The sequence below is a fragment of the Melanerpes formicivorus genome, unplaced genomic scaffold (genome assembly GCF_026170545.1).
Source record: "Melanerpes formicivorus ecotype bairdi unplaced genomic scaffold, bMelFor1.0.p_v2 SCAF_58, whole genome shotgun sequence".
Taxonomy (NCBI): domain Eukaryota; kingdom Metazoa; phylum Chordata; class Aves; order Piciformes; family Picidae; genus Melanerpes; species Melanerpes formicivorus.
In genome coordinates this window covers 1,541,793-1,562,287 of record NW_027142410.1, presented here as the reverse complement: position 1 = coordinate 1,562,287, position 20,495 = coordinate 1,541,793, and the positions used below count along the sequence as shown (strand labels likewise).

At 42.7% G+C, this 20,495-nt stretch overlaps 1 protein-coding gene across 1 annotated transcript; it reads left to right on the top strand.

Moving 5' to 3' along the window:
- Positions 1–263: 263 nt before the first annotated feature.
- Positions 264–20,236, top strand: CHP1 (calcineurin like EF-hand protein 1). The gene is made up of 7 exons (XM_068161438.1): positions 264–542; positions 5,575–5,647; positions 12,975–13,055; positions 14,280–14,407; positions 15,802–15,863; positions 17,295–17,417; positions 18,701–20,236. Exons 1-7 carry the CDS (start codon positions 476–478, stop codon positions 18,752–18,754), a joined length of 588 nt encoding a protein of 195 aa, XP_068017539.1. The 5' UTR covers positions 264–475; the 3' UTR covers positions 18,755–20,236.
- Positions 20,237–20,495: the final 259 nt, after the last annotated feature.

Below are 20,495 nucleotides of genomic sequence, written 5' to 3'. Positions count from 1 at the left end.
GAGGGCAGCACAAGCCGCGCCTCCTGGCGGGGACGGGAGTGAGGACTGGAACAGCATTTTAGCCTAACCTAGCTTACTTTAGCTTAGCTTATTTTAGTTTAGCCTAGCCTAACGCAGCCCAAGCCAGCCTAGCGCGATGCGCTCCTGTCGCAGCCCCCGCGAACGCCACCGTCCCGAGCTGCCTGCGCCTGCGCCGTGGCAAGGGGCGCTGCGCGCGTGCGCCTGTCAGCGGCGGCCGGGCGGCCGAGGGGCGGGGTGAGGTGGGCGGCGAGGGCCGGGCCTTGCCGGGCCAGACCGGGTCGGACGCGGCGGGCGGGCTGATAAGAGTCTGTGTGGGCTCACCTTCCGCCTCAGTACGGCTGGGCGGCCGCGGTCGGGCCCGCGTTTGGGGTGGCTGTGGCACAGCTGTTGCTGTTCGGCTGTGTGACTCTCCTCGACGCGGAGCGCCGCCCTTCCACTCGGGCCCGGCGCGGCGATGGGTTCTCGGGCGTCTACACTGCTGCGGGACGAAGAGATTGAGGAGATCAAGAAGGAGACGGGCTGTGAGTGTGGGGATGTGAGGGTTGGGAAGCGCTGCGTGGAGCCGGCCGCCCAGAGCGGGACAGTGCCGTCCTCCTCAAGCCGGGGAGGCGCCTGGGCCGGCCGCCCCACCGTCTGTCCCCTCGCGGCTGCGCGCCGAGCCCTGCTCGGGGCGGCCGGCTCTTGCCGGTGACGGCGAGGGGCCCGGCGCGACCACGGCGTTGCCAGTTGGGCGGTGCCTGCTCCCAGTTGGCCCTGAGCCGGGATCCCACTGACCCTGGTGACCCGGGGCGGACATGGCTTGTAGGCCGGCAGAAACCGCGGAGACGCCTTTTGGTTCGCCCGCTCCCCTCCTCCCCCCCGTTGCCTGTCGCCGCGCACGGGGGGCGCTGGGGGGGATGGCACCCCCAGCCTGGGGCTGGCAGAAACCCGCGGGCAAGGCGTTTCCTTCGGTACTCTGCCGGCCTCCTGACAGCAGCCGCTGGCCGTAAATACAGCTGTTCTTAGCTGAGGTGCGCCTTGGGCTGGCCACAGCCCCCCGCGGGCGGCTGCAGGGGCTGGTGTTTGCTTGGCGCACTAGAAAGGGAAAGCTGTCAGCTGTACAGGGGCTGTGGGGGTAAATCTTGCGTGGGGGCCATTGCTATGGCTTGAGATGAAGATTGATTGTACAGTGTCTGAGAGATCTGAGTAGGAAAGGGGAGAGCAGTGCTTTTGGTGTATGCAGTATTGCATTTGGTCGGATAACTCGCTGGATTTTGAAGAGTTGTCTGTCTTTAGTTTTGGTGCTGGAGTTTCTCTCTAGCAGCTGTTCTCATCCCTAAAAACATCCATCATCGTATAGCAGTTTCTTTTTCCAAATGTTATTTGTTTCATAGTGTATCGCTGAAGTCACCTTAAGGGTATTCAGAATAAATGCCGAGTGGCATCTGAACCACAAAGGTGGTAACGTCATAACTTCTGGAAGTTGGGTATGATTAACTAGAAAAAAAAAGGGGGGGAGATTCCTGCACAAGTCAGCAGTTGGGAGAGCATTATTCAAGCTGGACTGTAGCATATACTTACATTACCTTAAAATGTTTGGCTGAGTTGTTCTCCACAGTGTCTTAGAAAAGGTAAAATTCAGTGATAATTTGACCAGTAGAACAGTGCCTTTCTGAGAATTCTAGCAAATACTGAGTGGCAGGAGAAGGGAGGTGATAACATCATAGGGGATTACTTTTGCTGAGTGGCCACGGAGAAGGGATGGAAGAACACTAAGATAGCTCTGGCTAGCATATCGAACAGCTGAGTGAGTTAGCATATTTTCCATGATCCTTTTTCTGTCAAGGGAACCTTCCACAGGATGCCTATGATAAACAAACAAGAATAGCAGGGTCTGATTGTCCAGCAAGAACTTAGTGTGGTTTTAGTTTATTTTGCTTCGTTTTTAAACACAAAGATCGCTGAGTAAAGGTAGCCTCATATAAAGATACTTTAAAAACCAAACTGCAAACCTGGAATGTTCTTCCAAAAGGTTTTACTTTTTCACTTGTGCTTGATATATTGTCAGCAGTGTTTTATCCTAGACTCTTACTTGCATGATAGTTAAATACCATTAAGATGGCTATATGGCCATTCTAAGCAATAGACAGCCATCAAATGTCTTGCACCTTCAAAGTGGGTAGCTTAAGGTTGCGATCTTCATGTTTAAGCTTTGTGACCTGAGCTTGGTTAAGTTTTCCTATATTTTTACTCTTAAGTTTTGTTTGCTTCTTTTTATACTAGCAAATTTTGTAAGCACTCTGTTAAACATTGCTAATCTCTGACTCAAACTTGTTTGTGAGTCATCACAGTTTGTCTTGTTGACTTGATCAATATTTTTAATTTCCCCTTCTGCCCCAGCCTGTCACCACAGTCCACGACTGTGATTTTCCTCTGCCTTGAATGCTTCTGTAGATAGAGAGAAAAATCCACCAATCTCTCTCACTTCATAGAGGTGCTGATACTTAAAAAAGGTACAAGGTGGGGACCTCTCCTCCCCCACCCCCAGGTTTATGTGGAACAAAGTTTGCAGGTAGAATGCCAAGTTAGTGTTACTGACTAGAGTGTCCTGCGGTTTGCTAGAAACTTGATGCTGATGATACTTAACCTACCAAAGAGTTTGAGAAAGGGACTTCATAGGCGTGAAACAGGTTGGCAGTACTGCATGTTCATGTTGTACTGATGTTGTGGTGAGTGCTTCTAAGGATTCTTTTTTTGGCTGCCTTCCTGTGAAGGACTTTTGAAATGCTGAGGACACTTAACCAATTTGGTTGACTGCAACTCTGGAATTCTACAACTTTTCTGTTGTTCAATTCTGTGTAGCACAAGACTGAATAGCTACTGATAATCACATGAATGATAAAACCACGTTCTTTGGCTGAGCAGATTGAAAAGATATCTTTCAGAGGACTTGAAGCATAGCCTTTTAACAGCAACACAATGGCAATCTACATTTGGCTTAAAGTTCTTTATTGTTTTTAATATGCTGGTGGAAAACATTTCTTAGCATTATAAGTATAGAAGCATCTGAAAAGGTATTGTTTCCAAGAACTGGAACCTCTAAAAGTCACTAAAACCTCTATTTAGTGACAGGAAGTCTCCATCAGGTTCTCAGGAACAGACGCTCAGCCTGAAGCTGACAGTCCTAAATCTCAAATGTTGCTTGATTGCTTCACCTATAAACGTCTTGAAATGTGAGTTTGGAAAAAAAGCCTTCAAGTAGTCCTAGCTACTTTTGTATTTCAGTAACAGCTGTAAGAAACAGATAAGAGATCCAAAATATTACTTGTGTGTGTTGTGTCCTAAGCTTTGGGAAAGCCATTGGGCTTCAAGCTATTTGGTTCACACCTTTTGGTCCTGTTCTTAAGGAGTCTATTGATGGATTAATAAACTGATGCTCATATCAGAGCTTAGGAGAAACATATTTCAATGGTAACAGGTGGTAGATTTTCTGATAAGTATTTATATGTCTTCTAAATATAGACATATCATATGTGTGAGTTTATGCTAACATTTTAGACAGGTGTTTCCCAATATTTTGACTTTAAAACCTTCTCATGATTTAACAGCAGTAAAATAGTATCATAGTATCATTCAGGGCTGGAAGGGACCACAAGGATCATCTAGGTCCAACCTCCCTGCCATGGGCAGGGACACCCCACACTAGATCAGGCTGGCCAGAGCCTCATCCAGCCTGGGCTTAAACACCTCCAGGGATGGGGCCTCAACCACCTCCCTGGACAACCCATTCCAGGGTCTCACCACTCTCATGCTGAAGAACCTCCTCCTCACATCTAGCCTGAATGGGAGTGTACACCTCCTGTCCTAGAGATCTTGACTTAAATCTTTAGAATGACCTTAGTGGGATAGCAGTTTAGGTAAAAATGTTTCAGCTACCTTTAAGACCTAACCTTTGATAGTTTTGGTTTGTTTTTTATTCCCAAAAAGCAGTCATAAATTGCAGATCTTGTTTCTGGTTCTCCTGTGGTCAACACAGAATGTCAAAATCTTTATTTTACGTGAGAAAGCTCTGAAGTGTGTCTACTGATGCAGCCTTCATGAGGGTTGAGAGCTGAAGAGGAAATGATGAGAGAGTACAGTGGTGGACCCAGATCATACTGCTTTCTCATACAGCTATGATCAGCTTTTTGTGTAGCTACAAACTCGTTATCACATGTTAAATGCTATGGAGATGTCAACAAAAAAAAGAGTTTTTAAACAGTAGATGAGTAGAATTCTCATCACCACCTTTATTTCCCTGGAGGAGTGGGAGTACAGGGCTTCTTATCAGATGTATCACTAAGGTTGGAAGAGACCTCAAAAATCGAGTCCAACCTGTCACCACAGACCTCATGACTAGACCATGGCACCAAGTGCCACGTCCAATCCCCTCTTGAACACTTCCAGGGATGGTGACTCCACCACCTCCCTGGGCAGCCCATTCCAATAACGAACCACTGTCTCGGTGAAGAATGTAACTCCAGGCTATTCTTTTTTTTGTTTCTCACCAGCAGTTGCTGTTAGTGCATCCCCTATCTAAAACACTGCAGAAATTCAGAGTCTTTAAAATAGTGATCCCTGCTTTCTGTGTGTACCTTCCTTAACTTGAAATCGAGCAAGCTGCCTAGCCTGATTTGTAGAGAAGTTGCCTTAGGTGGAACTGAGCAAATTGCCCAACCCTATGCAAAGAATGGAAGTTACCAAGGAGATAAGAAAAGGGGGGGGGGGGGGAACCTGAAGAGAAACCCAACCAGTTCCTGGCAGGTCCTCCTAAAGGAGGGAACAGTGGAACCAAAACAAATAGCCTGAAGAAAGAACAAACCTAAACAAAAAGAAAAAGGATAACTGCTGTGCAACTTGTTCCCAGATAAGTTTTAGCAAGGAACAAGAGCGTGGCACGTACGCTAGTGAAAGCTTTGAAAACAATGGGATCTGAAAATGTCACAAAGTTCTTGTTTAACATTCTAGAGAATCACTTCTTCACTGAGTAAATAGCACAATTCAATTCAGTCTTATTTCCTGTATTTATGAACCTCATCTGAAGGGGCTTTGAAAAGCAAAGATTTGCTGAAGCAGAGGTCTTTGGCATCACAAATGATGTAAAGATTTCCAGTGCAGGCTGTCTCCATGTTATTTCTAGCTATAAAGGAATTAGGGAAGATCACAGAATCAGTGAAATGGTGAATCAATTTTTTTTTGGTTGTGTTTTTTTTCCTTTTGAGTTGCTATTTACTGAATCAGATAACCAAAGGATATTGGGGGCCAAAAGTACAAATGGGTAGAAGGCAGATCTTTGAAGAATAGGCTTATTTGTGGATTCTTGAATATTAAGATGCAATTTACAGCTCATAAAGTCCCTAAACCGCTGCTTGCTGTGTGCTTCCAATGTAACTTGCTTTGTGTAGTCTCTAATTTTTCAACACAGCTGCTGACAGCAGAGCAGCTCAGTGTAATGAGGCCTGTTACGATGAGGAATTGCTGACAGGCTAATTTGTGTTCCTTCTCTTTTCTTTTCTTTTTTTTTCCCCCCTTCAGTCTCCCACAGTCAAATCACCCGTTTGTACAGTCGCTTCACCAGCCTAGACAAAGGAGAAAATGGCACTCTGAGGTGGGTATCATCACTGAATCAGCTGTCGTTGCACATCTGTCGTGGTGGCTTGCTGTTGCAGGATGCCTGCATCTCTTCCCACTACGGTGAATCAGGCTGTTAGAACAGATTCTTCCATACCCACTGTCTACATGGACATCCAAGTTTGTTCTCTTTTATGAAAGGTCAGGAGAAATCTGTTGAACTGGGGTGCTCTATATACCAATTGTCTTTACTGTAGTGCTGAAGGTTTGTAGCAGCTAATGCAAGAAAGGTTAGATTTGGTATTCAGGGCCTTAAAGTAAATGTTCAGAAGTGTTAAACCACACTTTCAGGTTATTTCTTACCTTTATTTATATGTTGCTTCCAATGATTATTACAAGAATGATTAATTCTGGCTTTCATAACAAGAATAACTTCTGTTTCTGGGAGCGTGGGCTCTTAATTGTTTCTGATACCCAGTGACTTTTAACACTGCTTTGATCTACGGGCGCTTTAACAAGAGATGCAAAGGTAAGATCAGTAAACATCCGTGTCTGTTAGTGTTCTCAGAAATAAAAACAATTGGAGCCAAGTCACTGAGGGTAAACAAATACACATTTGACTTTTTTTCAAAGAAGTAGTGCAGGATGTTTCCAGTCCTTTAAAGTGTTCCTCTTGCCTACAATTTGCAAACCCCAGAAGCAAACAAGTTTCTTGTGACTTAAATAAAGATGAGGCTTAAACTTCATCTGCAAAACACTTCACCTTGGACTGAGTCTGTTGGAAAAAGTGCTCTCAACTGTAAGGTGAACTCTAGTGGCTTGATTGCCTGATAAAATGTCTCTGCCTTCTGTCTTTATTCTCTGGACTTCCCCACTCTGGTTATTGGATTGTGTGTTGGTATTGGTGTGCTTTTTATTTACTGAACTAATTCTGAATGCTGATTGTATTAAATTGCTGGTTATTCTTCTCTCTTGATGCTGCCTCCAGATGACATTAATAGCAGGGAAACAGATGACAAATCAGAGCTGTCCATGATTGCACAAGGGGTGCAATTTTGCAACCGACATAGCAGGTCTAAGACCATACTGCCACTTAAAGGCTGTGTTGATGCTCATCTTTTGAAACTAACCTACAGCTTTGAAAACTTGCCAGCCAAACCAACAAAATTAATCTGATCAGTTTTCACGTGCTTTTTGTTTTCCTTTCACCACATGGCCTCATATATACCAGGGTGCACAGGGAAGATGGAGGGGATGCAGGAAAAAGTGGGAAGAGCAAAGGAACCTTATGATAGTGTAGTCTGAGATCTGGCTGGATTAGAGTTAATTTTCTTTCAGAGCAATTCCGTGTCAGTCAAACCCAATAAACATAGATTCAAAGATCACTGGAGGTTTTATACGTGATCTTTCAGAATGTGGTTGTAGCATGCACTATAAACCTATAAAAACTACATCTACCTATAAACCTAGCTGACAGCATTGCTGCTTGGAAGCTGGGAAGTTGTAATGCACACTGTCTTTGGCAGCACTGCTGGCTTGCTGCTGCTTTTCCTGAGGGAAATGCGCAGATCCTTCTGGTGCCACAAACTGCTGACTGTTAACGTTTCAGTAATCAGTTGTGGAGTTGTACTGTAAACAAGGCTACTGGTTTACTTATTTGTTGGTTTGGTTTGTGATTAAAAACTTCTCCCCTTTTGGTTTGTCCAGATATTTTTATGCTGACTGACTCCCAATGATTTGGACTGTGCCTGTGCTGTAAATATCTGGACTTGCATAGCTGAAGGGATTACAAAGTGGATTGAGGGTGTGGAAACAATCGTCTTGGGATAGGCAGGAACTTCTTAAGCCCACTCGGTCACTGAAGCCAATGTATCATATAAATTGTAGCATTGGCTAATTGGCAATTGTGACATAGAGATCATCTGATGATGTTGTAGGTAAGGCCAATACTATTTATGTCCCAAAATTAAATTATTTGGAAAGCATGAACCCTAACAGCTCCTTCAAGCTTTGCATGTGGGTTTTGTCATCACTGGTGAATTAAGAGGATGGCTGCCAGTCTAGCACAACTTGAACCACATTGTTTCTCAACTTTTGCCTCCAACTATGAATTTACCTATTGAGTCCATAAAGTTTGTATAAACTTCAAAGTGACTGTACTCACTTTATGTAGGAGGAGTAATTCATTACATATGCAACAAAGACCTGTTGCACAATGCTTAGTTTCATAGTGTTACGTATAAGGAGGAGTTCTACTTTTGGTACTGGGGAAGGGAAGCTGGAAAATGCCAGCAACAGTGCAAACTGTGATCCAGTCTTGGTCTCTAAGCATAGCTTGCTTGCAATGTGGCTGACTCAGAGTAGCAAAGAAGTTTTGAAACCTGCCCTGGCACCCACAATCATCTTGAGACTAAGTTTAGGTAACGGAAAACTAGTTCCTGGTGGGGGGGAGTGGAAAAGAAAAAGAGGGAAGAGTAAGAACTACAGCTTGGATGGTCAGATATGTTGGTTTCTGAAATACTGATCAAAGGACTTGCTACTTTGAGACAAGCCAAGGTGAAGTTATCACTTGTTTAGCACCTCCAGACAGTCTAGAAGGCATGCCTTCTGTTTGTTTCCTGTGAGCAAGAATGATTGTTTCTGTAAGGATGACTTAACAGCTTTGACTTAGATGTGGTAGAAGTCACTCATGATCAGGAAAAGAAGTGTTAGGCGGTTCTTTATGGCATGAAATAGACCTTTACATGTGTGCCACCCTTCTGAGAAGGGGAGAAGCTGTGTTGTCCTTATCTGTGGATTAAAAATGGGCAAGGTGTAAAGAACACTTTGTACAGAAGATCTGGCAGATGATGATTAATCCTGGTGGCTAGAGAAGGCAGGTAGTTCATTATGAAAATATAATCCAAAACTGAAATGTTTCCTAGCCAGTGTACCTATGTGCATTTTCAAGGTACTTTGCAGTTATATAAATGTAAGAGAAAGGAATTGATGGAGACAAAACCTCAAATGCCTTGGTTTAGCTTTCCCTCCCCTAAATAATTACAGCCATGGTTACCTATTAACTCTTAAAAGTCTTGAAGTGTATAAAAATGGTGTCATTTTTTTTCCCCCTTTGGCTTCACTTTTTATGGGCAAAATGAGTAATCTCCCTCCAGCTTGACATACTGAGTTGCCAGCACAAAAAGTTGATACCCCTGAATGTCCATAGCCACATCTGAATTGTGAAGCCTGAAACACTTGTTCTGCCTACATCCTAACTCCATGTCAGAAGGAAACCAGTGTGTATGTTTTCTTTAACATTGTGATTTCCCTCATGAGGGAATTGAAGCATATACTGGGATGAATATGTGCTTGCTTGGGTGACTCTTTGTTGAGCTGGTACAGAAGTCTACTCCGCACAAGAATTCATCTGCTCCAAAATGTATCTGCTGTAAAGTAGCTCTAGACAGCCACTATAGAGCTGTAAAAAACAAATATTTGTCAAAACGGCTGCTTTTGAGTGGAGCCTCCTGTTTAGGGTAGTTTCTGCTGTGCTGGGGAAGGATCAGGTTAAGTACTTAAGAATGTCAGGTTAAGCACTTCAGAAGTACTTTTTACTGTACTGGTATGGCCTGGCCAGTGTGAGAAGGAAGGGCAAGTACTCTGAAAGCTGATACATGAGGAGAAGAGACAGGCTGAGTTGTTTGTGTATATCTCGTACTCATGAAAGCTATTCACAAGATGCTATCTCCTGGGGAAATTCAGAAAGCCTCTGACCCAGAGAGAAGGGTAGCAAGAACTAGCTGGACCATCTTCTTTGTCTTTGCCAATGAACAGAGTCATCTCGGTCTGGAAGGGTGTCAGGCTTGTTCTTACTAGTTCAAACTGATAGTGCAAGATTTCAAAGTATAATATGAAAGGTAAACAGGGAATGAACGTGGAATTCTTTAACTTTGCTTGAGAAAATGCAGCGTGTGTGTGTGTGTATATATATTTATTCTTTATTTAAAACATGATAGAGGCAGGGTATAGGTTTGAGCTGGAGAACGATAGGGTGCTGGAAAAGTTGATACCTCCACTCTTGACTGATTTCTTCACATTGGTCCAGACTCCATACCCCCTTGCTCATCTAAACAGCACATTTACTTTTAGCATACCTCTTAGCCTAATGTTTGTAACCCAATTACTCCTGAGAGTTAACTGACTTCTAAAACTTGCGTGGAGCATGTCCAAGGATGAAGTTAGATGAAATAGCTGACAGAGTTGTGAAAGATGGGGTCTGTCCTCTTTCCCTGTCAATTTTCCAGGCTCCCAACACACCTATCAGCCTTCATGCTGTTAAGAGTTTTGAAGCTGGTTTTAATTTGGTTTTGTTGTTGTTTTTGTTGGCTTGGCTTTTGTTGTTGTTGTTTAAACTGCTTCGAGTTGCTAATTCAACAAATAATTGGGAGGATGGATAGGAGGAAAATGGAGAACTATTCTGACAGTTCAAGAGACCACCAAAAGGCTTGATGAATGGCAAAGCTGATGTTGGCAAGGCAAGGGAGCAGTGAAACCCCTTCAATAATAACCTGTTAAATCTATTTGACTGTCTTGCATCATACACCTTACTTTTAACTCCCTTTTCCAAGTAATTTCTTGTTACCTATATCCTCTGGACATGTTTCCTTTTCTCTACCACTTCTCTTCCAGGTAAAATTTGTCTTCTCTCCATTGTTCTGTTTTCCCTCAGCTCTAGGTAGTCTTGCCCTCCTCATCCCTCTTGAGGGAACAGTGTTTTCTAACTATCTAGAAGTAAAAGAAGGATGAACAAACAGAAATAATGGAAGGAAAAAAGGGTCTAATGAGTTTGTTATCCTTCGGGCTAAGGCAGAAGTGCCTTTACAGTAGTGATCTGATCTGCTGTGTGCCTTGGGGGTATACTCATGCTTAGAAATACTTATCTTGCTTAGAATCACCAAATTCCTTACTGCAAGGTGTGTCTGAAGAGTGAATGCACTGACTATACATTAAATAGTTGTCCTGCATAATGATAACAGGCAGTTAAAGGCTGCTTTGCATGTTACATTTAAGCAAGGATTTAATAGAAGCCAGGTTCCTGGAAAGATCTGTTAAGAGAGCCTTGTTGCTATGGCACATGAAGTAGAGGGCATCACATTTCTTGTAAGATCCAGCCTCGGCCAGGTGAAGTTGGTCCCTAATGACTGCAGGAAGCCTTCATTTATAAAGTGGGGAATAACTTGCATCATGCATTCATTTACTTCTTTTATGGCTGCTGCAGCTATTTCAATTATAACACTCATTCAGTAATGTGCTCTTAATAAGCAAAAATAGTCTGCTGCAATCCTGATAATGACAGGACAAATGGATTTGAAACCTGGGGAGTTATTTGTGGTTAATTGTTAATCTCCTGTTAGAAAGTAGAACAACTGGAGGCTGAAATGCCAAGTGTAAATTGAGGCTCAATGCTAAGAAGCAGTGATATGCAACTAAGTTCTGAAGCATTAGGATTTTGCTCTAAATGGAAGAGAGGGCATTTGCGACTTCTACCTTGTAAATGTTAACATTGACACTGAAGTCCTGGTGTTAAAATTTTGTTACTAGGACATAGGTTTTCCACATCGCTGCTTCTCCTGCCTGAATCACTAATGCATGCTTTGCCCTTCAGCTATGGCTTAAAATGCAGCAGTCCTGAAGGGTCTGGTAACAAGCTGATCATGTTTTACAGATGTTCATGTGGCCTGTTAAAAATCATTCCAACCTGGTCAGAGCAGAAGCTTGCTGGGATAGCTTAAAAACGTGGTCAGGTCATTTGAGCAGAAGGTCAAACAGTTTAACCGTGTTGTAGCAGATGTATTACAGTTGGGACTCTAATAGTGTTGATGCTGTGGCTGGGTGTGGGGAGTGCTTTGGAACGCATTTGAAACTAGAACATCTTGCTTCTGTTAGTAATAGGGTCTAGGTAGTTCCCTTTTCCCTCTGCCCTTAAGATCACAGTATTCTAGAAGGTCAGCATACTTAATCTCAAAATCTTTGCTTTACTCTGCCAAGTTCCTGGTGCAACAATACGGTGAATCAAACCCTGTTGCTGATTCATTTGATGAGCAGAAGTTTCAAAAGCAGCAAACACTTAATGACCAAGTTTGAGACTTTGACCTAAACTTCAAAATCAGCAGGACCAGGTTTGACTTGAAGAGAATTGCCAATATTTCTGGAGACTTGGCAATCAGACAGACAGACAGACACACACATATATATAAAAGTATATATATATACTGGGGGGTGTGGGGTGTGGTTTGTTTGGGGTTGGTTTTTTCTTTTTTATGGCCTTATTCCATTGCTGCTATCTTTGATTTAAACCCTTACGATTGTGGAGTACATCTTGTACTAAGTGATAAATTGATGTGAGCAGTTGTCAGAGGGGAGGGGTGTTGGAGGAAACCCAAAGACCAAATGAAACGTGGTGACCAAAGTATTCACCTAGACTATCTCACTCACCTATCATCAATGTTCTATTAGGTTGGAAGAAAAGAAGAATTACAAGCACAACTCTAATAATAGAGTGAACCCTGTGTTCCTTGTGGTACTGATCTAAAGTGTGTGTGCATCAGTACAGCTTGTGATGTCTGCCAGATCAGAAGAAGCTGTAACAATGTGAGAGCACAGCTATGCTTACACTTTACTGTGTACACATAATCCTGAGCAGAAAGGAGAAGGGCTGCCAAGAGCAGTGAGGATTTTCAGGGTACATCTGGTGTGCAGGCCTCTGTCTAAGTCTAAATTTACTACTTCAAAATAAGGTGTCCCTTGATTGAAGCTGAAGCTACATGAAATCTGGCATTTGGATGAGAAAGTTGTTGCATTACACAAGAATTTCTAGGGGAATATGCAGATCACCTGTGGAATGTTTGGAGGAATGTGGTGTTGTCTTAGAACCTGGAATGGGATACTTGGGGAAAAAATCATGCCAACCCAAATGATTCACTATCAAAATGAACTGTTTTTAAAAGTCCATTTCCTTTTTTAAAGCCATTGTGCTTCCAAGCCAGTTCAGAAGCTTTTCTTTCCTTAAGCTGCAAACTGGATGCCATCATTACAGGGAGGTTTTAGCACAGTGCTAGCATCTGAGAAGTGCTGTTAACATGATAAATGAACACTGCTAGTCTGTAATGTAATACAGGCTGGGTGTTGTCTTTTGCTTCTTTCTGTGCCATTAGTCATAGAGAAAATGTGATTTAAAGAGTTACACTTGGAAAAAAAACAACAGCCAAGTGTCTTGCCACAGAAATAAGAGCCCAACAGATGTTTTACTGGCAATTCTTTCTAAGCAGCTTCTTCTCTGCCTTCAAGTTGATGCAGACTTCTTGTGTTCTTGTCTTGCTTAGCCGTGAAGACTTCCAGCGGATTCCAGAGCTTGCCATCAATCCACTGGGGGACAGAATTATCAATGCTTTCTTTCCAGAAGGGTGAGTTTCTGCAGAGTGAATCTGTAGGCAGGCACAGAATCTGTAGTACCTCAGAAGTTTTAATAGGAGTGAAATGCTGATAAATAAAGCACAGAATTTGAATATTCAAATAAGTGAATGCCTTTGACTTGTCATCAACTGTGTGTGGGTAGAATTCTTTCCTCAGCATAGTTTCATCTTGTCATGAGAAATACTTCACAACCTTCAAGTGTGGTGTGGTGCTTGATTCACTGACAAACTCAGGCTTTGTCACAATTTTCTACTCTTCTTGTTGTGCTGCTAAAGACTTCCAAAGTCCCTATATGCCCTTGACTTCCTTTAGTTCTTAGAGCAAACCTACAGCAGCACTATTTTATGCTGAGTAGTGTTGCAGTTAACTGAGTCTTGGTTTTCACCTTTTACCCTCTAATTCTACCTTTTATTAGGTCTGCTTTTTGTGTTTGTTTTTAATTGTTGATCACATTTAAGACATAGCTCATGGCACTTCTAATGTAAATCTAAAGAGAGAACCTGATTTGTAGTACTGTTTCTCTTCATTGTGACTCTCTAGATTGTTCTATGGAATCTGCTGCTGTTCTTGAACACATTTCTCATTGCTGATTGAAGACTAGGTTAGCTAATCTAGTGTCATATGATACCAGGCAGGGTTTCCTGAGAAGTAAGCAGGAGTCTTTGTATAGCTGGTTCCCCCAAATTCTTGAGAAAAGACCTATTTGTCAGGGGAGCTGCCCCAAGCAGGCAGCAAGGGTGACAGCAAAGCTGGCAGGGACAACATACTTGCTGACAAAGGGCACAGCACCTGAAGAAAAGCAGAGCAGGTCCAGTGAATGTTATGTCAGCCAACAGTCCAATGGTTGCCAGACAAGGGGACAAGGAATCAGGATCCAGATCAGCAAGGAACATTGCCAGATTCAGGCATAGCTGCAGGATAGCTCGGGCAAGGGCTAAGGAGGCAGGGCTTGAGCTCAAATAGAGCTTGCAGGCAAGGAGTGGGGAGTTCCTCACAGCTTCTTTTTTAACACACCATACTTCATCAGCAAGATCCCACGTTGCAGCTGCACTGTATCAGAGCTGGGTTTGAGCAGAGGCAGACAAATCCTGGGGAGGAAGGAGTGGAAGAGTCTGAATGTAATGTCTAAACTATTAATACCATGCATACCCTTTACTGAAATAAAGAGCCCATACAAGCTATGCTAAAACTGACCTGCTGAAATGCTTTTGCAGAGAGGACCAGGTGAATTTCCGTGGATTCATGAGGACGCTGGCTCACTTCCGACCCATAGAGGACAACGAAAAGAGCAAAGACCAGAACGGACCAGAGCCCTTGAACAGCCGAAGTAACAAACTCCACTGTAAGAAACGTGACCCTTTCTATAGAAGCCATTGTTTGCCATTGTTTTTCTTGGTTGGTTGGTTGTTTTTTTTCTGAGAAGGCAATGAAGGAGCTTGGGGTCTTCTGTGGAATGATATCCTCTTAATACCTGATTAGTTTTATAACTAACTTGCAAGCTTCAGCAACTGACCCATTCATGTATTGGAATTGGTTACATCTTTCATAAGATGCTTGTCCAAACATCTCATAACAGAAGTGTTTCAAAGTGGTTTGCATCCAAAGTTATTTCAGATGTAGTGTTTTTCAGGTGTAATGGGTTGGGGCAAATCCCCCTCCCCACCACGGGCAGAAATAACGACTCAGACAAACAGGCTGCAAAAGTGCTGGAAAGTTTAAATGGAAAGCAGTGAGTGTGTACAGAAAGCCAGAAGCACAGTGACAAAAGAAACCCCAAAGCAGACCCAGAAACATCCCATCCCCACCTGAGGGTGCACCCAAGACCCCCAGGGCTCTTCCTTTCCATGCCCCCCCACCTCTCCCCCACTGCTAGGCTAGTCTCAGCTGGCCAGATCTGAGACTGCCCATCCCACTGTGGTCTTGGGCCTAGCCAGGCCCATGGCTGGGAGACTTCTCCCCCAGTTACCAGGTGGCAGAGAGGAAGGAAAGAGGCAGTGCTAGACCCCATGCTGGATTTTATAGTGGTGCAGGGAATCATGGTAGGAAACACCTAATTTCCTGTGTCCACCCACTGGTCTGGACTTCTGGACACAGGAAACACCCCTGTAGCAGAGGGCACCCAGCCCAAACTACTACATCAGGCCATATATGAATGGGTTTTTCTGCTGCTTTCTCCAGTCTTCCATATAACACAGTGCTTTTTTTCCCTCACCTTTGGCTGAGTACTCTCTTGACTATTTGGACAGCTGCCTACAGGATAGGAGCTGAACACTCTTGCTTGCTAATCAAAGTTGGCAACAATCCTTAGAGCACTTAAAATTTCTGTCATATCTCATCCCGAGTTCAGCCAAAGAGAATGATTGGTAATGTGAAAATGGCTGGCTCTGAAGTTAAAGGGTTGAATGTATCTTGGGGTAATTATACTTCCATGGCTTGAGGCTTTGGAGAAATACCTCTACAAGCAGAGTGCTTCAGAGCAAGCTTATACTGAGTGCTTAAGATTATTATTTTATTATTATTTACTTTTTCCCACTTCTTGGCAGTAATGTTATTCCTGCATGTGGTAATGACACTTTATGGACCTGAGCACTAAAATTCTACATTACCATAAAATCAAGTTAATTATCATGGAAATAATTTATGACTTCTTAGTGCTGGGGGTTTTTAGGTAAATGCATTGTTCTGAAGAAAAATAATGGCACTTGAATTAAACGACTCTTCTTTTCTTCCCTGTAGTTGCTTTTCGGTTATATGATCTAGATAAAGATGACAAGATTTCCAGGGATGAGCTTCTTCAGGTAAATAGCACAGGACTGCTTTGGATGACTCCATCATGACCAGTGTTAGGCTAAGCAGATTCTGCTGGAAATGACACCTCAATATCCAACCAATACACTGAGCCTTTTAAGAATGACATTCTGTAACTTTCAAAGGTGCTTCTAGCAGGACTTCACAAGGGTAGTCCTTGATGTGGATTAGATTGTTTGCCTGGTCCTTTGTGCACCCCATAAAAGCTTCCTGAAATTGCAGCCAAGGTAATCAAAGTTCATCAGTGTTGCATATATATGAAACTAGGCTGGAGCTGGGTGTAATTATATATTACTAATCCTGGGAAGTAGACATGGCAATTTGTGGTTCCTGATGTAGGACAAGGATTTCCTTTTGACTGAAACTGCCCTCTCCTATCTGCACAGAAAATGCTTTACCAACTGAAGAGAATAGCAGCAGTTGCCACTCAACCATATATATTTCCAACATCCCTGTAGGCAGCTATCTCTGACAGCAGATACTCAGTTAGATGTAGTGTCTTTTTGTCATGGTTTGAATCTGGCTGGCAGCCAAACACCACACAGCTGCTCACTTGCCCTGCTCTGGGGAGCAGGGGCTGGAAATTAGAGGGATAGAGGTGAGGAGACTTGTAGATTGAGATAAAAACAATATAATGATGGAAATAAAATTATAATGATAATTGCAGTAATAATAATGGAATAAGCAAATGAACAGTACATGATTCAGTTTCTTACCAATGCCCAGCCTGTTCCTGCCTAGCAATCCTGGAGCACAGAAAATCCTGAAGCTGCAGTCCTAGAAGCTCCCAGCTTCCCCATATCTATATATTAAGCATGATGTTGTATGATATAGAATATTCTGTTGGCCAGTTTTAGTTTGTTGCTCTGACTGTGCCCACTTCCAGCTTCTGGTGCACCTGCACGCTGGCAAGACATGGGAAGATGAGAAGTCCTTGATTTCCTAGCAACAACTGAAAACATCAGTAGACTATCAACATTCTTCTCATACCAATTCCCACTCTGAATCCAAAACACAGCACTACTCTGGCTACTAAAAAGAAAAATTAGCTCTATCCCAGCCAAAATCAGGACAGTGTTTTGTGAGGGGGGAAAAAAAAACAACAAGAAACAAAGGCATTGGAACAAAACCTACTCACTCCTAATTGCAAAAGCTTTTTGATGCTTCTGCCTCTTCCTGCCACCTGATGAAATTCAGGATTCTTTGTCAAAGGTGGCTGCAAAAGGAAATTGTCCTTCCTGAAAGCCTTGATGTACAAAGGGCAAGTGGAAGTCTGCATGACTTCAATGGAAATCCTCCAGGCTCGTTCTTGTTTTGACAGCATACATGAGAAACGCAGCAGTAAGACTGCTTCTGTTCCTATGCCAATAATTGTTACTTTCTCATTTGAAAAATAATCTGAGGACTTCTCTATGTTGCAGGTATTACGGATGATGGTTGGTGTAAACATTTCAGATGAGCAGCTGGGCAGCATTGCTGACAGGACAATCCAGGAAGCTGACCAAGATGGAGACAGTGCCATCTCCTTTGCAGAGTTTGTGAAGGTTGGTAAACTAGATTCTTAATGACTCAGCAAAATAGCTCAGTAATGGGCAAGTCATTCAGACTTCAATGCAAATGGAAACTGAGAGGAGGTCACTTAAGTAGTCTTGCCTGCATTTGGGCAAAGCTAGCCTTCTGCTAGCTCTGCCCTTCTTTAGCAGGACTTTTTGATACTGTCAGAGTACTAATAATTAATCCATATGTTTCTTTATAGTCTTACATAAGGTACAGCACTGAACATACTGCAAAACTTCCACTTCTCTTTTGCAATCATTTTCTTCCTATACTCAGCCTGACTGGCATGGTTACAACAGAGTGATTCTGCTATAATTGTGCTGATCAGTTCTCACTTGTAGTCAGCAACATAGCTATTATCAGAGCTCTGAGCTCCTTCTGAATTATATCTTTTAACTTGTTAGTCAGAAATAGGTTATAGTAAGGATCCATTCTAGAGTCTATGGAGAAAGTTGTTCTACAGTAGAACAATTTCAGCTGCCTGGCAAGAGGAACCAAACTGGGTCTTGGAGGTGGACAAAGACAGGACAGCAGGCAACAGAAACAAGATGTAACATGGGAAATCCTGGTTAGCTATAAGGAAAAGCTCTTAACCAAGAGGATGATCATAGTTACTGAAGATGTAGAACCTCTTTCCTTGGAGATATATAAAACATAAATAGACAAGGAAGGCCCTGAACAACCTGATCTGCTTAAGGCAGGGCCAGCTAGGAGTTGAGTGGGTCTCTGAAAGGCTTTCAGAGATCTCTTCAAACTTAAATTACTCATACCTTTGAACATTGAGGTCTACTGTGTGAAACAGCCTAGAGCAAATCAATGTCTTTACCTCAGGCTTAACAGCAGTTCAGTGAAGGAAGTTGCCACCCTAGTTTTATCTGCATTGGTACTGCTGTGGTCTTGATTTTTAGCTCTTTAATGACTGCTCATGCCACTTCCTTTACTCTGTTCTCCCTTCTGTTTTCTGCCCATGCATTCCCACACATTCTAATTCTGGAAATTCAAGCCTTCCTGGGCTGTTGACAAACTGAAATCACATTAGTTACATTTTGGTCGACAGCCTTTCTCCAGCTTTAATGGCTGAAGTTTCTTTCCCTGGAAGGACCTTTAGTCCAGAAGGAAAAATAGCAGCCTCTAGATGAAAGAGTGGCCTGCCAAATTGAAGACATCCCATCCCATGTTCCTGCCCATTTCCTCTCTACTAGAGTAAGCAACCTTGTAGGAGAGAAGTATGTACAGTAACTGAAGTGGCTCTTTCTGAATCTTATTGCAGGTTTTGGAGAAGGTGGATGTAGAGCAGAAAATGAGCATTCGATTTCTTCACTGATGGATGGAGAGCCCATTCTTTTCTACCCCCTACTACATAATGAATAGAACTCCATTTTCTCTTTAGCACCTTGCCCCAGAGCATTGCTACTGGTGAATAATACATCTCCACCCCCTACTTGATTTATTCTGCCAATGTGAACATTCCCTGTGCGTCAGGAACAAAGGGAAATGGCTGCCCTGCAACTTGGAAAGGAGCATTTTTGTTTTTAAATTAATAATATTTTCCTTCCTTTTTTTTTTTTTCACCCTTTCTCCCTTGTGTCCTTCTGCACTACTGTCTCAGCCAAAATGTCTCTCCTTATGTACTGCTGTTTAATCTACAAACTGATTCTTCTGAGCTCTGAATCTGAGAATGGCAAAATGGGAACACACCACAGAAGTGCCCTCTGAAACACTTTGGAGTCAAGCATCTACTCAAATACTAGGTGCAGTGATAATGATTCACTTTTGCTTCCAGCAGTAACACCACATGACAGCTGCCTTTTTTTTTTTGGTCCCCATTTGGCTCCTTACATGCAGATTTTACTTCTTCACTGCTTCCAAATCTGCCTTCTACTTGGACTTCTCAATTTCTATGGCTTCATTGTGCAACTAGCACTTGAATGCGTGATGATCACCTAGAGTACTTCAGTGTACTGTGAATAGATTTTATTCGTGGTGGGATGAATTCACAGGGACAATAGATCCTCATCTGTGGTGGAGACAGGCTGTGGCATCCTCAAAAGGAACAGGAGTTCTGCACTAAGAAATTTAAACTGTTCCAGTAGCAGATGCAGAAAATTGTTTTGTTCCTTTGAGTAGATTTTGGGCTTGATAGTTAGTGGACCATCAAGTGCCCTCTCCAGGTTGCTTTGCTCTAGGATCCCTCCTCATCAGGATGGTTTTTGCCTCCGAAAGTGTAAACTTGTTTACCAGTTGTACGTAATGCAAGAAAACCAGTCATGCCAAAATCTGGATTTGTAGTTCTGTCACTGCCCCCAGTGCCATGAAACAGAGTACTGATTATATTATTATTATTTTTTAACCTTTTTTTGTTCGTTTTTCAATCCTAGTGGCCTGGATAATCACCAGTTATTTCCATTTTCCAGCATGGAAGTCCTGGCCTGTTAGGTTTGTGTTGAGAGTGGTAGCTGTATTTATGAAATTTGGGGCATAAGGCTGTAATTTGGGGAAATGCTTATTTATCCTTACTCTTTCAGACTCTTATTTCTACACAGATCTCTTTGCAAGCGTGAGATGATTAATATAATGCTGATAAACTCAAGAGGGAATTATTAAAGGTTCAATAGTAATGTAATGTTCTGTGGCTAGATTGGTAATCTCATCTAGCTCAGCTGGAGCATTCTATAGCCTGGGAGTTCTGTCCAATAAAACCAAAAAGCTGTGGGAGCTACTTTATTGAAGAATCAGTGTTATAACTGCTTCTGTGTCATGTGTTAACATTTCTATAAATACTTACCAGTCTCAAACTACTCTCACATGTGCATTTCCTCCTTGTTTTTTTTTTAACTTCTCAGTTCTGTAATCCTAATTTAAACATGCAAGTCTCTGAAGGATTTTCACTTTGGTTTAAATGAAGGAATTGCCAAGTGAAATGTTGCATTTTGCTGCACTCTGCAAAACAGCAACAGTTCCAGAAAGAAATATAAATTAAAAACCCTTTACTCTCTCTGAGTAAAGGCTTACAGTGTTTTATGACAGTGTCATGCCAAATGGGAATGTAACAATCTTAGCAGATT